We start from the raw sequence: 16,207 nt of genomic DNA, 5'->3' as shown, positions 1-16,207 counted from the left end.
GAACTGGAGGAGACCCTTGAGAGGGGTGTCTGTACCAGTAGCCATGGCAATTATTTGGTTGTGGAGAACTGATTTAATTTACATGTGAAATTGATAATGAGAATAAAGTAAAAGGATTCCTAGATTTAATCAGAATCTCTGTAATTTAGTCTCCAGTGAATTTGGTGAAGAACTGGTTGTAGCTTTGTATAGACTCAGTCTGCTCCCAAGTATCAAATGCTTTGGAGGTGATTTTAAGTTCTTCAGGAAGGTCCAGGGATGATGCATTGCAAACTTTGAGGTCTCAGTACACTACTGTATGACCTTGTGTCTGCTCAGAGTTGAGTCTCTCAGACTATGTCACTACAAATGACATGACTTGAAGACAGGGAGAGGGAGACTTTGAGACTGTGAGGCTGGAGTCATAAGACTGTGACATAGTGAGTCACAGAAAGATTAAGTTGCTTGCCCAATGTCACAGTCATGCCAGAACACCACCTCCTTTGAGAATCTAAGATTCACTCCCTCAGAGAACACCATATGTAAATTAAGGGGTAAACTCAAACAAAGCGTCTCCAGATTATAAAAATCAACCTTTTTAAGTTATCCAATCAGAATTCAGAATGCCAAATGGGACACCCTCCCCATAGGTTGTAGAGAAATTCAAATTACCTGCATTCTGTTGGAAGCAATGAGAAATCACCAGAGCCTATCTCCCTTCCTTTTCCCACACATATCAAAGAGTTTGAACACAGGGAGATTTGAAAACATTGACACTCTACAGGGAAGAATCCCTTCTAGGTGAGTAAGGCAAGAAGAACATCAGTTTACATGTGTTTGTTGCTAAAGTTGGAAGCAGGACCTATAGAACATCATTCATGCCTAACAAAATGGTTCTTTCTTGAATAAAAGAAAATGACCAAATCTTTGGTGAGTGTGTGGGATGAATGTTGAACTTGAAACTCAAGGAATTTCTTTACCCTAAGTCATTCTTTTCTTAAACCACTGTTGTGCTAAAGGAGTAGCAGCAGAATAGGAAGTAAGCTTCTTTTTTCCAAGCCACCTTTTGATTCAGAATGGTAATTATATAAATTGCCTAGTGTCAGAGCAAGTGGGCATTTTGTGGGAAGTAGAAATGTCAGAGGTTGTTCAAGATACTCTAAGTTATAGGTGTTTTAAAAACACAAGGTCAAGATTGGAGTCTTTGAAAATTAGTTCCACTAAATACATAAGATCCTGTTAATGGGTGTTTACTTTGACCATTGGAGAAAGAAAAAAAAATTTTTTTGGTGGTTATTAATTGTACATGGGCTGCAAGTTTTATCTATATTGCTTTTTTTTTTTTTTTTCTGAATTGGGAACTAAATCCAATGGTGCTTTACCACTGAGTTACACTCCCAGCCATTTATTTATTTATTTATTTATTTAGAGTTAGTGTCCCACTTAGTTGTAGAGGCTGATCCTTCAGCCTCAGTCTCCCAAGTAGCTAGGATCACAGGCATACATCACCATACCTGGTTTTATCTATAAACCTTGATGCTGAAAACAGATGATGATCACAAGAAGCACACACATTGGTATGCTAGTCAACATCCTGTCCTAATGATGAGGTAGGACTGGGATGATGAAAATGTCCTGAGGATGGTCAGTGGTAATGTTTGCACAACAATGTGAAGGGGTATAATGCTACTGGACTACACACTTCAAAATGATTGAAATGGTACATTTTTGTTATGTATATTTGACACCAATAAAAAAAAGATGAGGTTTAAGATTTTGGATACCATCTGTGGAAAAAATAAATTTTAGTAATCTTCATCAAATGAAGGTTATGAGGCACACTGTTAGTGGATCAAATAGTTACTATGTTGTGTGTTTTCACTTAAATTGCGCAAAGAAATGTGAAGTTGAATGCACATAAATCTGGGTTGTGATGTCTCCCTGCTGTAATAATTAACAATGGGACAGATGAAGAGTGGGGACTGTAGAAACAGCATGAGATTTGGAAAAGGACAGCCTTGGAATTGAATTGCATACCAATTACTAGCCAGTTGGGTGATTTGGAGATTTTTTTTCCCCTTCCCCCTTTCACTATCTAGACTCTAGTTCTTTTTTGTCTGTGAAGTGGTGATAATGATAATGGAAAGTGCTTAACAAAGTGATTGGCATCAAATAATGGTAACAATTGCTACAATAAAAGCTTTTCCTTCCCAAGGAGAGATTATCAGTTATCGCCCAGGTCACAGTGATTATGAACATTAGAGATATTGGTATTTCATTATATTATTAACTTTATAAATCTTTCAGGTTTTATGTATTGCAACTTGCTAGGATTGCTTTGTTCATAAAATTTGGCTGGCCACTAGGGGTGGGTGGAAGAATTTCTTAATGGATGATATATGATGTTTCTGAAAAAATACAACACATAATGCAGGGTTGTTACCCAAGTCAGATGAATATCAGAGAAATAGAGGATTTTTTTCCTGAAAAAATTGGTAGATGTTATGGTTTGGATTTGTTTTCCCCAAGAACTTCTGTGTTAATGCAGAAATATTCAGAGGTGAAACAATTAGATCACAAGAGCTGCAACCTAATCAGCTCATCCTAGTTTGAATGGATTGATCGGGTGGTAAATGTAGGTAGGTGGGGCATGACTGGAGGAAGTGGGTCACTGGGAGTGTGCCCTGGAAGAGTCCATCTTCCCTGCAGCTCCTGCCTCCCCCCATCTGCAGCTCTGCTTCTGGGCTGCCAGGAGTTGACAACTTTCCTCCATCACACCATTCCACCATGATCTTCTGCCTCATCTTGTGTCCAGAGTAAAGGATTTGGATAACCATGGACTAAACCTCTGAAACATGAGCTAAAATAAATTTTTCCACTTTCAAGTTGTTCTTATCATGTGTTTTGATCACAGTGATAAAATGCTGACTAACATAGTGGTGTAACGTGGATTTCCATTGATGTTTGCTGGTATTATGGAACTCACTGGGTATCCTTTCTCCCTGCAGACGTTTGCAGGAAACATGAATGCCGACAGTGTGGTGCACCACAAGCTATTGCACTCAGTGAGAGCCCGCTTCATTCGTTTTGTGCCCCTGGAATGGAATCCAAGTGGAAAGATTGGTATGAGGGTGGAGGTCTACGGATGTTCCTATAGTAAGTACCCACAAAACAACTAACACTGCTGTGTGTTTGAGGGACACTGACTACAGAAACTCAGTTTATGTACACTGAAAATGACAATTATTTTAAGGTTATTTCCAGTCTTAAATTAACTTACATTTGCATAATTAAAAATTTATACTTCAAACCAGAAGTGGAAAAATTCTTCTATTTCAGGCTGAAGGAACTTGGAGGCAATAATATGATAAAGGATGAGCAAAAAGTTCAAAGTTAAGAGCTCTTGAGATTTGTAACTTGCAATCAAAGAAATCATTAAGCTTGGTTCTCCCCCAAAAGTGGAGTATGTTATTATGTGGTCTTCACCTGCCCTAGCATTAAGAGTAGGGGAGGTGTTCTGCTTCTTCACATGTTCCAGAATAGAAGGATAATTTCAACCCAGAATAACACGTGGAATGCTTTTCTCCTGGAATTAATGGCATTCATCTACTGGTCTGTGAGCTGGTTTGTAGTGAAGCTGAAAGTAGAACACCATCAAGTATATAAGGAAGGCTGTAAACATGGATATTACTGGTGATCATTTTAGAAGAATGAATTACCCAGAGGAGGGTCCTCATTTTGGCTGCAAAATTGCCTGATGAGTGACCTGCCTGTGCTGCACTCCATAATGAAAGCACCTGGACACAAGCATCAGAACCTTTTGAAGTGCTCCAGAAAAGCTCATTTCCCTGGTTCTATCCCATAAACACTAGGTTGACATACTTGGAAAGGAGGGTTCAAAAAGCAAATGTTATCCAGGGACATTGACACATGCCTATAATTTCAGCAACTTAGGTGATTGAGGCTGGAGGATCACAACTTCAAGGCAAGCCTTGGCAACTTAGCAAGACCCGTCTCCATATGGAAAAATAAAAAAACACTTGGAAAGTAGCTTTGTGGTAGAGTACCCTTGGGTTCAATTCCTAGTAATCCCCCCACATACACACACAATAGCAAATGTAGTTCTTTGGTAAACTATGGGCATAAGAAGGTGTGTCTGCTAAAAATAAATGTCCTGCACAGAGATTTGCTGGCAAAATTATTGTATTTATCTTGAACAAGTACTTTCAGGAAGAATATGATATAGAACAGAAGCATCAATAAACCATTAAAACCAGGAAGGACATCCCTCCTCTCTCAGCCTCTAGTTTCCAGATTCTCTTTTTTTATTAATTAATTTATTGTTTTTAGTTGTAGATGGGCACAATAACTTTATTTTAGTTATTTATTTTTATGTGGTACTGAGGATCAAACCCAGTGCCTCACACATGCTAGGCAAGTGCTCTGCCACTGAGCCACAACAGCAGCCCTCCAGATTCTCTTGATAACAAGTCATCACTACCGGGAGGTTTTCTTTTCTTTTTAAAATACATAGGATGTTTCACATTAAAAAAATAAGCCTAGAAGAAACCCATTCATATAATTTTGCCAGCTATCTGTTTTGGCCTAATAATCTTATTACTCTCTAACGTGTCCTCATTCTTTATCTTTCTCCTCTGGGGCCATTTGTCCTCATTTTTCACACCAACCTTTGTTCATCCACACTGTATGCTCACCCAGGATGAACAGAATTTCCAGTAAAGTCATAGACTTTTAGATTGAAAGACATCTTTAAGCAGCACATTTAGATTTTTCTGGTGATAGACTTGATGGCAACAAGGGACTCTCTCCTCAGAAAAAGGCCCGTGATAACATGTACATTTTTAGTATTAAGAGGTCCACATATCTGCTACAGCCCTATTCTGGACCAGGCTGAGAGCCTTGGTGTTGAGTGAATCCCACCCTGCATCTCTCCATGTCCACTCTATATCTAGCATGTCCTCTAAGGGGATGAATTGCCTTCAGGTACACATAGCCAAGGATGCAATGTTACTCACCTCAGGGAGTTATTAGACACAGGATGACTTCTTTGCTATGCACCCAATGCTGGCCGCCTATCATCTTCAACCACTAGTACATATCCTTCAGTGCTTTTTACCTCGGCAGGGCAGGGGCAGAATACATTTCTGAGTCTTCATTTAAAATCATGCCTTGGCATGTCTTCTGGATCCAATCCTCCTTTTTCAGCATCATCTTATCCCTGTTTCCCTGGATTGTTCTTATAAACATGAAGCCTTACTGTATACACTACCAATCAAAACAATAGTAATAAAAACCCTTTGGCCCTACTTAACAGTTAAGTCTCCTTCTCTTCTCATAGTCCTTTCACAGAATGGTTTCTGTTTAAAACTTGACTTTAGTTGCTCTCTCCACCAGCTTGCATCCCTTTTTGCTAGAACTCATTCCAATCAATCTTAAGACATTTGAGTGTCAGTTGAATGTGTCAACTTGACTAGGACACAGTTCAGTTATTCAACCATACACTGTTGTAAATGTTGCTGTGATGTGGTTGATGTCTATAATCAGTTGACTTTAAGAAGATGATTCTAGATAATTTGGGTGGGCTCAATTCAATCAGATGAAAGATTCCTGAGGCAGAACTGAGAGTTCCCTGAGGAATAAGAAATTCCACCTGTTGACAGCAGCTGCCTTTCCTCACTGAGTTTCTATCCTCTCCTTCCTATGGTTGCCCTGTAGAATTCTCATTTGCTTAGTCAGGCCTAGAATTAGCTAAGCAACTCCTTGCAATAAATCCCATAATTTATGTAAGCATCCTATCAGTTGTTTCTCTTGAGGAACCTTGACCAATGAGGAATACTTTAAGAGAAACAACTTCATTCAAGACATACCACGAACTGTCACACAGACAAATCCAATGGACACTTGACTTTTCTTACCTCACTCAATCTGTCCCAGGATTTGGTTCAAATAGATATTTCCATTTCATAAAAAAAAATTGGCTTTCCTTCCTTGTCACTCCCTATCCCTACTTTGTCTCAGGACTTAGTCTCAAGCCTTCTGTTTCTTTTCCATCTGCAACTTCATGGCTAACTGAATTTATAGTTTCTTAAATTTAAACACCATCTGCATGCTAGTCACCTCCACATCTCTATCCTGCACATCTGACCTGGAATTAATATATGCAATTGCCTATTTGATATATCCACTTGAAACTATAATAAATGTCTTGAATTTAGTATAATAAAAATGTGACTCTTGATTACCAATAGCCTAAGGACCTGCTCCTTCACTCCCTTCTATCTCAGTAAATGGCATCATTATCCCCTGCTCCCTTGAGCCAAACCCTAAGTAGCTCCCTTGCTTCTTCCTTTCCTGTAACTTCTAGTTCTAGCAGCTTATCTGTAGCACTACTAGTTGCTTTTTCCAAAACATGTTCTAAATCCATGTACTTCCAGAAGCCTCTTTCCATATTCTGCAGGAGTATCTCAATGGCTTCCTATCTGTAGTTTTCCACTGCAGTCTTTCAAACCCATGTTATACACAGTCACTACTATTAGTAATCTTTATAATAATAAATAAAACCATGTAATTTCCCTGTCTGATGCACTCAAAAAATTGAACCTCCTTACTATCAAGTAAAATGTCACATTTAATTTTCCTCACCTACCTCTTTGGCTTCCTTTTACTGCTTTCTGGCCATGTGGATCTTCTTGCTGCTCCTAAAATATGCTAGTACTTTACTACGTCAGCACATTTTTAATTTTCTGTTCCCTATGCACTGAGCAAACTTTCCCCAGAAGTTGCAGGTTATCTCTTTTCACTGTTTGTATAATTCTAATGTCACCTCCTCAAAGAAGACCACCCTGACTTTCCCTCTAATGTCACCTGCCCTACTTCCTGGATATCCTCTATTAAACCATGGTTCTATGATGTGATTTTATTTCCTTTATGGTATCACAAACAGGAAACTCTCTTGGTTTTCCTTGGTTGTCTGTTGTGAGTCTGCCCAAGTCCCTGCCCTAGAACATAAACCAGGTACCACGAGATAAGCAACATGTCTATTAAGTGCCAGTTCTTAATAGGCACAAACACTTGATAAATAATTTCTTTAATGGATAGGTGCAAATAGCAGTCCAGCCTCATTTTCTCCACTTAGGTAACCAACTCTTGTGGAATTACTTGTTGTTAGTAAACCCACTGTAGTTTCTAGGGTATTAATTTTGTTTCTATAGACTTTTAAATATTTTCTTGAAATCTGTTTGAATATGTTGCTAAAGGTTGGTAGGAATTTATAGCTCTATAATTTCTTAAGTCATAAACTTTAATCATTTTGGAAAAATCAGCATTTTCATTCATTTATTTATTCACTTGCTCATTTCTTTGCTAGTTGTATTTATTTATTAAGCATTTAATATATAAGCATTATGCAAAGTTCTAGAGAAATGAACAGACCCCTTTTCTTGGTTTTTACAAGAACTCTTTGTTAGCACATTTTGATGATTGGATGTCATCAATTAGTTGTATAATTGTCTGTCTGATGTCAGCCTCCCCTGACTTGACCCAAAGCTTCACGACAGTAGGTGTTGCTTTCAGGCTTCACAGAGCCTTCATGTTGTTGAGTAGATGGTATACTTGCAGTTAGGATTTGCAGAATGATTGACATTGCTCAGAGTGCAGTATTGGGTAACAAGTATGTGAATAAAACCAAGCAATAATGGATGATTTGTGCTTTATAGAAATCTATAAAGAGGGCAAGGGAGGCAAGAAGGAGAAAATAAGTATTACTGTTGGAATTAGAATGAGTCAGACAACATCATTCCTATTATGTGAGTCTCAAAATTCAAAGAGGCACTTCCCTGGCATTAAAGAACTCCAGTAGCAGGAGAGCTGGCACAGGGAGATGCAGGGGGAGCAACCACATGGCTTTGTTATGCTTAGTGCACAAGACTCAGGAGAAAGTGAAATGGAGATATTCTCCTCTCTCTGTTCTTGCATTTGCCACCCTGCTTGCACTTTCAATGATTTAAATAGAATTTACTCTTTTCCCACCTCTCTTCAATATCAACTTCCTTCTAAGAATTCCTACCCTCTCCAGTTTGGAAAGTGTCCTACTCATTGGAGAAGTCAAAGTCAACTGGAGTTTAATTGTCTTTCAGTCATCTGCAGAATTCTGTTCCACACAGAGACCATCATTTTGTTTTGTTGGATTTTGTTTGGTTCACTCTCTCCAAACCTGACTTAAACATCCCATGACTTTAGGTTTCTTTTGCATTCCCCATCAGTCAGCCCTGGTTATTCCATTTGCCACATATCATAACCTGCCCATCTCTAACTGGATTTGTCCTTCATCTTTTCTCACTTGCACTTCAGTAGCAGCTCTGTGGGTCCCTCTGTTTTCTAGACACTTCTCAAAGGAGCAGAGACTCAGCCCACTGGGGCCTCAAGAACTTTGGAAGAGTTGACGTGTCTCAAGAATTTTTGTACTCCACCCTCTTGCATTTCCTTCAAACTCCATACTCAATTTCTATCCTGTGCTTATGATGGTTTGTTCCCTGTGCAGTGTGTGAACTTCTCTTCCAATTCCATGTTTTCATTTCTGCCTCTGTCTTTTTTGCAACATCATCCTTATCCTTCTCCAGGAAGATTCCTGGTTGCCATTCACTTCTTGGCTCAAATGGCACCTATGTTTAAGTTTTATAACTCTTGGATCTCATCATGAACCTCACTTCCATTTTTAGACTTTGATCTAGGTCTGATATTGTGGTATGAGCCTTACCTGGTACTTCTGCCTCCTTGTCAATCTGGTCTGGTCTGTATACACATTACATGGTCTATATCAAAACATCATATGGTATTTCCAAATATGTACAAAGTTTATGTTTTATGTATTAGTTGAATATAAAGAAATAAAAAGTAAATTTTAAAATTATTGGGATAATATTCTACCTCTCTGTTCCCTGGAACCAAATCAGCATCTGATAACTGCTATGTACTCTGTGAATATTTACTAAGTGATTATTTCATTACTTATTTTTGGTCGTTGGGAGTCAGTCATTTTTACTAATTTTTAAAAATTTTTATTGCATTTTTTTCCAAAAATTGTAGTGTTATTTCTAATAGGCAGTCTCCCATTCTCATATGCATGTGTATATAAACACATTTGTTAACACAAATGGAGTACAATTTTTCATTTCTCTGGTTGTACACAATGCAGAGTCACACCATGCGTGCAATTACACATGTACATAGGGTAATAATATCCATCCCATACCACTACCTTTCCCACCCCCATACCTCTTCCCCTCTCCTCACTCCCCTCTGCCCAAGTCAATGTTCCTCCATTCTTCCCTTGCCCCCACTCCCATTATGGATCAGCATCCACTTAGAGAAAACATTTGGTCTTTGGCTTTTTGGATTTGACTTATTTCACTTAGCATGATATTCTCCAACTCTGTCCATTTGCTTGCAGATGCCATAATTTCATTCTTCTTTAGGACTGAGTAAATTCCATTGTGCATATATACCACATTTTCTTTATATATTCATTTGTTGAAGTGCATTAGGTGAGTTCAATAATTTAGCTACTATGAATTGAACTGCTATAAACATTGATGTGCCTACATCACTGTAACCTGCTGTTTTTAAGTCCTTTGGGTATAAACTGGGGAGTGGGATAGCTGGGCCAAATGATTTTTCCATTCCAAGTTTTCTATGGAATCGCCATACTGCTTTCCAGAATGGTTGCACCAATTTGCAGTCCCACCAGCAATGTGTGAGTGTACCTTTTTCCCCACATCCTCACCAACATTTATTATTGCTTGTGTTCTTGATAATTGCCATTCTGACTGGAATGAGATGAAATCTTTGAGTAGTTTTGATTTGCATTTCTCTAATTGTTAGATATGTTGAACATTTTTTCATACATTTGTTGATGGATTATATATCTTCTCTGAAGTGTCTGCTTAGTTCCTTAGCCCATTTACTGATTTTTTTTTTGTTATCAATGCTTTTGAGTTTTATATACATCTGGAGATTAGTGCTCTATCTGATGTGCATGTGGTAAAGATTTTCTCCCACTCTGTAGGCTCTCATCGCATTGATTGTTCCTTTAGTGAGAAGAAGCTTTTTAGTTTGAATCCATCCCACTTATAGGTTCTTGATTTTATTTCTTGCACATTATAGATGCTAAAATGTATGAGTTTGTCACAATATTCCTTATACGTGGATTTCTTGAAATACCTCACTCCCTTTTGAAATAAATAATTAAGATTATTTATAATCTCAGTTCCCAACTTGAGGTTGTTGGACCTCATAAATGTATTCTGAAAAAGCCTGTTTTAAAATCATTACTGATAAATGCATACATCTGTTTTCCTTAAAAATTCATGCTTTAAAACTCTTCGTCTTTGCTTATCTTATCCCCTCTCATAAATGCCAGAATGTCCTGCTCAATTTTAATGATGTTTCTACCTCTTTCAGGTCACGAGGGCCATTGTTTTAAGTGGTCACAATGAAGACCAGATCAAACATGTGTGTTCAAACATGACCTTGATCTAGTATCCTCTTAAAAACATACTTCAGTGATAATTGAATATTTCACTGTATATTTCAAAAAACTACAGAAAAGACTTCTGAATGTTTTCACTATAAAGAAATTAAAACTTGAGATAGACATGTTTATCCTGTTTCAAACATTACATGATCTATATCCAAATATTGTATGGTATTTCATAAATATATATAAAGTTTGTTTTTATGTATCAGTTAAATATAAATAAAGAAAAAGTAAACTTTAAAAAATAGTGAGACTTCCAGCAAACACTAAATTTCTTGTTTTTAAATATGTTCTTTTAGTTGTAGATGGACACAATAGCTTTATTTTATTTATTTTTATTTGGGGCTGAGGATTGAACCCAGTGCCTCACACATGCCAGGCAAGTGCTCTACAACTGAGCCATAACCTCAGTCCATCACTTAATTTCTTGGCGTTTCTGTTTCCTCATCTGTTAGTGAGAATGGTGATGATTTTAAAGACTTCTATGATTATTTGAGTTGTATCTATCAAGCACTTAGTAGAGTATCCAACACAGTTCATGTTTGGTGACATCTACTACAAATGTGAGTACACACTCAGCAGAAATCCTCTATTGCCACTATTTGTTGCCATTTTGGGAAACAGTAACCATATTCCCCAGCAGACAAGAACTCTCTCTGAGACTCACATCAATGCCTGCTATTGTTTTACTTACTCTGTCATAGGTTCTGGGTTTGCAGCGTCCGGCCCTTGCCCAAAAGTTGGATAGAATGGCATCTCTCACTGTATTCCACATGACACCAAATTGTCTTCTCCCATGAAGGTTTCTACTGCTGAATAATTACACGTAGAAAATAATTCAAAGGAAATGATTTTTAGCCATCCTGACAGACAGTTATTCTGAATAAGTTACAGCCTTTTCTTGCTGAATTTCAAGTTCATTTCGGCTATTACACATCTTCCATGTGTGGTTATCTGATGACCAGACTCACTATTTTCTCAAAATAAATATGGAAGACTGACTGTATTGCATTTTTTCCTTAATCGTCACTTCTGTTGTCAGACTGATTGTCTTTGGTCAAACTTGCTCATCCCGGCCAACCAAATAAATAAAGGACATGCTTCCTAATAAATTGTTGAGTTGGGAACAGAAAGATTTACACTAAAAATAAAGCTGTCAATATAAAATTGTGTGAGCAAATACATCTCTTCTTAAGACTACAAAAGAAGATACCAGGAAATGAGGAGAACCATACTGACTTGACCTGAATGACACACTTCCTTGGGGAGAGAAAGAGTATTTTCCCAATTGGTGGCAACTTTTCCTTCACTAAATTAGGCATTTAATAGAAAGTCTGCCATCATGATCAACATTCCCTCATATTCTGCATGACACTGTGTACACCCATCCCACACCTCATAAAACTCTGTCAAGGGTATTAATTCCTATTTTTGTGTATTTTAGAAAAGGAAACTAAAATTTATAAAGGTGAAATGCTTTTAAAAAAGTAATTTGCATCCCAAGCCAAAATACTTCTTCTGAGCGCTAAAAGCTACATATTCATTTGTCTGATTGATATCTCAGTTTGATTTCATTACCGATAGCTCAAATTTAATAAATGCCATCAAAAACTCTCAGTCAATTTGTACTGCCAGTAACATTTTGTCTTCTTAGAATTTCCCCCGTGGTCTTCTTCATTTCTATAAACATTTCTAGTTGTCCAAACTAGTACCTGGAAGTCTTTATTGAAGGCTCCCCTTTCTTACTTCCTACAGCATATCCATCAGCAAGTTCCATCAGTGTTACTACCACACCTATCACAAGTATGTCCCTTTCTTCATCTTCATAGTCATCAGCCTAGTGAAGTGCTAACTTCTATCACCTCAATTTTCACTTAGCAATGCCCTTCAATCATCCCTTCTTTCAGTCCATTATCCTGCTACAGCCAAAGGGATCATCATAAAACACTAAGTTGAGCCCCTGCCTACTGAAAACCTTTCAATGACTTCTGACCACACTTAGGAAAAATCTAAAATTCCATGCGTGAAACCTGGGTCCTGCAGGTATCTAACTACTTCACAGGCCTCCCCACCTAGCAGTGCCTCCTCTCATCTGGACTCAAGCTCCGCTGGCCATCTGCTCTGTTCTATCAGGTCCAGAGCTCTCCTGTCTCAGATCCCTGTCTAGACTACTCCCTCTGCCTGGAATATGCCCTCTCCTTTCCTTAACTCAATTCTTAATTAACCTCAGCTTTAATATCAGTTTCTCAGAAAGATGTCAATTGATTTAAATTTAAATAAGATTACTCTTTATTTTTTCTGCCTTAAAGCATACTATTCTTTCTTTTCATAGCATTGATCACCAAATGTAGATGACCTAACTGCATTTTCTATTATCTATCTAAATGACCTAACTATGCTTATGATCTATCTTCCTACCTACCTATTTATCCATCCATCCATCATTTATTTTAAATAGCTATTTATATGTGTATTTTGTTGGCATTTACCTGTATAACCTACCAAGTTATGAGCTTCAGTAAGTCCAAGAACTAGCATTCAGCACAGATCAAGACCCATTTCTATCATTAGTAATTGAATTTTTTGAATAATCAACTTTCCCAGTGTTCACACTACCTGTAGGCTCCCTCTGAGTCAGGGTCTTAGCCAGTACTCTATTTTTCTTATGTTCTCAGGCATTCTTCCATGCCCATTTATGTTTAAGCATTGGTATCCCAAAATACTACAAGATATGGAAAAATTTTATTGGAGGGAATAAATCATAATCAGTCTTGTCTTACACAAATTACAATTATTTTTATTCACAAAATCAAAGTCAGCAGCCTACAAGTTTTGAGCTTATACAGCTAAGATGCTCCAGGGGCAAAGTTGAGCTATTGCCAGGGCCAACAACTCCTGTACTCGCACATCTCCACTCCTAGATCCCTTATCTGACTTCTTAGACCCAATTTTGCAGAGGAATTATCTGAGGATATATATTTAAAAATATCTACTCTACCTACTCTAACTTGATCATAATCTCTGGGTAGGACCCCTAGCACATTTTTGTTTTTTCTAGGTCATTGGAATGAGGAGCCAGAATTTGAAACTATTGTCTCAAACTTAGATTTTTTTGTAACTATAACAAGTCAGCTAATTCTTAGCCTGAATTATTATTTCCATGTCTCTGATTGCTAATCATGGGAATTTTCAGTGAAATCTAGACTTTTTAAAAAGCAGTGTAGTACAATACTAAATGCATGGGCTCTAGACTCACACCACCAGAGATAGAAACTTGGTTTAAGCACCTACTAACTATATAATCTTGGGCAATCTTGGGTCTTCTGTGGATCCCAGTTTCCATTCCTAATAAAAAGGAGATAATAATATTACTTGCTTTATGCATTTGACTGCTTGAAATAGGGCCTGGCATATGACAAGCATTCAAAAAGTATTTCTGCCTTAGTTATTTGGGCTAAAAATTTCCTCCATTTTGCCTCCTTATTCAGGACCACATCTCCCCTGTACTTCTGAGAAAGGAGGTCAGCTTTCTTATGCACCTGGTCCTGAAGTGTTTCAACACCTTCATCCAGCCATCTGGAGACTTCAGGCTACATTGAGTTTTCTCTGGGGTCTTCTGTTTGAATTTCTTTATATACAGGAAACTAATTAATTTTAAAAATCATCATAAATTCTGATAAAGTATAATGATCTGTCAGACTTCCCAGCCTCATTAAGAATTACAACCATCATTTTATACCTCAGCTTGCTTCCTCTCTATACAAGACCTTTCTCCTATTTGGTTAATTACTGCCAAGTAGCATCATCCAAAATTTATCACCCTCAGAGCTTAAGTCGTACTCGCTCTCTTTTTCCAAATAAATTCCCTTGTTATCTCTGCTTCTGCTGACCTCTTTACTGTTGTTCTTAACACCTGCCATCATTTGTCATACCTGGTAGAAGCCAACAAGTTATAAATTTTATCATTGCTGGGCTAATGCCCAATTGGCTCTACCAGAGGGAACATCAGAAGTTCCAGCTTACAGCTGTGCCTGCCCTGGAAGGGTGGAGAGACAGGGTGGCAGACTTCAAACCTGGTCTGGGGCTTGCAGGTTCATGGAAGCTCTGAATCCCACCTTGGAATCATGGTGTGTTGGAGCCGAAAACATCTCCAAGATTGTCATTTCTTCACTCTAGAGAGGAGAAAACTGAAGTCCAGAAAGGTCTTAAAATTAAGTCAGCTGCTTTTAATTCATGAGTGAAAAATATATTCTATGACAAAATTTGCATATCTACATGCAGTATAAACACAGTAAACAAAAACCACTGTCTTCTATCTTAGATGAATGACTTCTTCATAACATTTCTGATTGAGGGTGTGAAAGCTCCATCAACCACCAATCAACATTACTCCCTAGCCCTCATTTGCTGAAAGTCGGGGTATAGAAATGAATAAGATCATTCCTGCCCTTTAGGAATTATGAGTTTCAGAAGCTCATAGATGTGGAGGCTGAGGGAACCAAGCCTTTGGCAGGTGAACCTGGTATAGAGTAGAGGAGAACAATTTTCCCTGAAGAATTAATGCCCTGCCTCCTAGTGTGTGATTTGATTCACCATATCTTCCTGATTCCCGTGACTTGTATGCTAATGGTGGCAACATTAACGGAAACCTTAAAAGTGGAAATGACCTAACCCATCCACCTCTTACTACAGCAGTGGGTTTCCACACAAATGCCAAGGCCTTGCCTCTAACAGTTTGTTTTGCACTTACTCCCTGCTGAAGTGGTCACCACAGTGCTTTATTATCACTCCACATTGTCCTCTAGCACTAAGCTCCTTAGATTGTGCCCAGGTAGAATCATGGGCAAAGACTGCTTGATTTCCCCCACACATAACAATCTTTCTATAGAAAAAGTATCAACCAGCTGTTAAAGAGAAAAATAGCAAATTTCTTTTCTGATTTTGTCACTTCATTTAAATGTCTTTTACTGAACAAGCAACCTTCCATGGAGCAGCCAGCTAGCTCTGTATAGTATCTGAAGATCCCTGATGGTCAAAGCAACCCAAGGAAGTGTCTGATTATTTTCCAACTCTATTGTCACAAGGCCTGCTATCAGCCTTTGCCTTCATTACTCTTTTTCTTCTGTGAAGGTGTGAATAAGATCTCTGCAACATTATTCCCTTAATGAGCCAGTTAGTTATCCTGTCTACCTCACAATGGGGATGACCACTGACTTCCCACTTAACTGCCTACCCTGCTGCACCTATCACTTGAGATGACCATACATCTCCCAGTTTTTTTGCATGAAGTGCATCTTCATGTTTGTTGTCCCTGTTTAGCTATTTATACCTCCCCTTTCACGCCACAAGGCCCTGTTTAGGAAATGAGTTGTAGGGACTACAATAACACTTTCCTTTATTACATTCCAGTTCACCACAGGGATTCATTCATGTTGATGTTATTATGCATGATTTCCTAGCTGGCACAGCCCATGTCTTTGTGATCTTGACATCTGAGATCACAGTGACCAAAATGAATACAGGATGTGCCTTATACCCACCAACAGACTTAGACATGAATGAATGAAAGGATGTATCTACCAAGGGAGTTCCCTAAACTGAATACATTATTAGTGTAATCTATGTAGATAGTGAAAAGTCCAAATGACTTACAAATTTTAAGAGTGCTCGCAG

General features: G+C 38.1%; 1 protein-coding gene across 1 annotated transcript in view; it reads left to right on the top strand.

Moving 5' to 3' along the window:
- The window catches only part of CNTNAP5 (contactin associated protein family member 5), an 861,232-nt gene that overhangs the window by 371,589 nt on the left and 473,436 nt on the right, over window positions 1-16,207 (top strand). Inside the window, exon 4 of the mRNA XM_079133610.1 lies at window positions 2,988-3,135. Coding sequence (XP_078989736.1) covers window positions 2,988-3,135 — 148 coding nt within the window. The remainder of the gene's footprint in view (window positions 1-2,987; window positions 3,136-16,207) is intronic.

Source organism: Sciurus vulgaris (genome assembly GCF_902686455.1).
Source record: "Sciurus vulgaris genome assembly, chromosome: 3".
Classification (NCBI taxonomy): Eukaryota; Metazoa; Chordata; class Mammalia; order Rodentia; family Sciuridae; genus Sciurus; species Sciurus vulgaris.
This window is presented reverse-complemented; position numbering and strand designations above follow the sequence as displayed.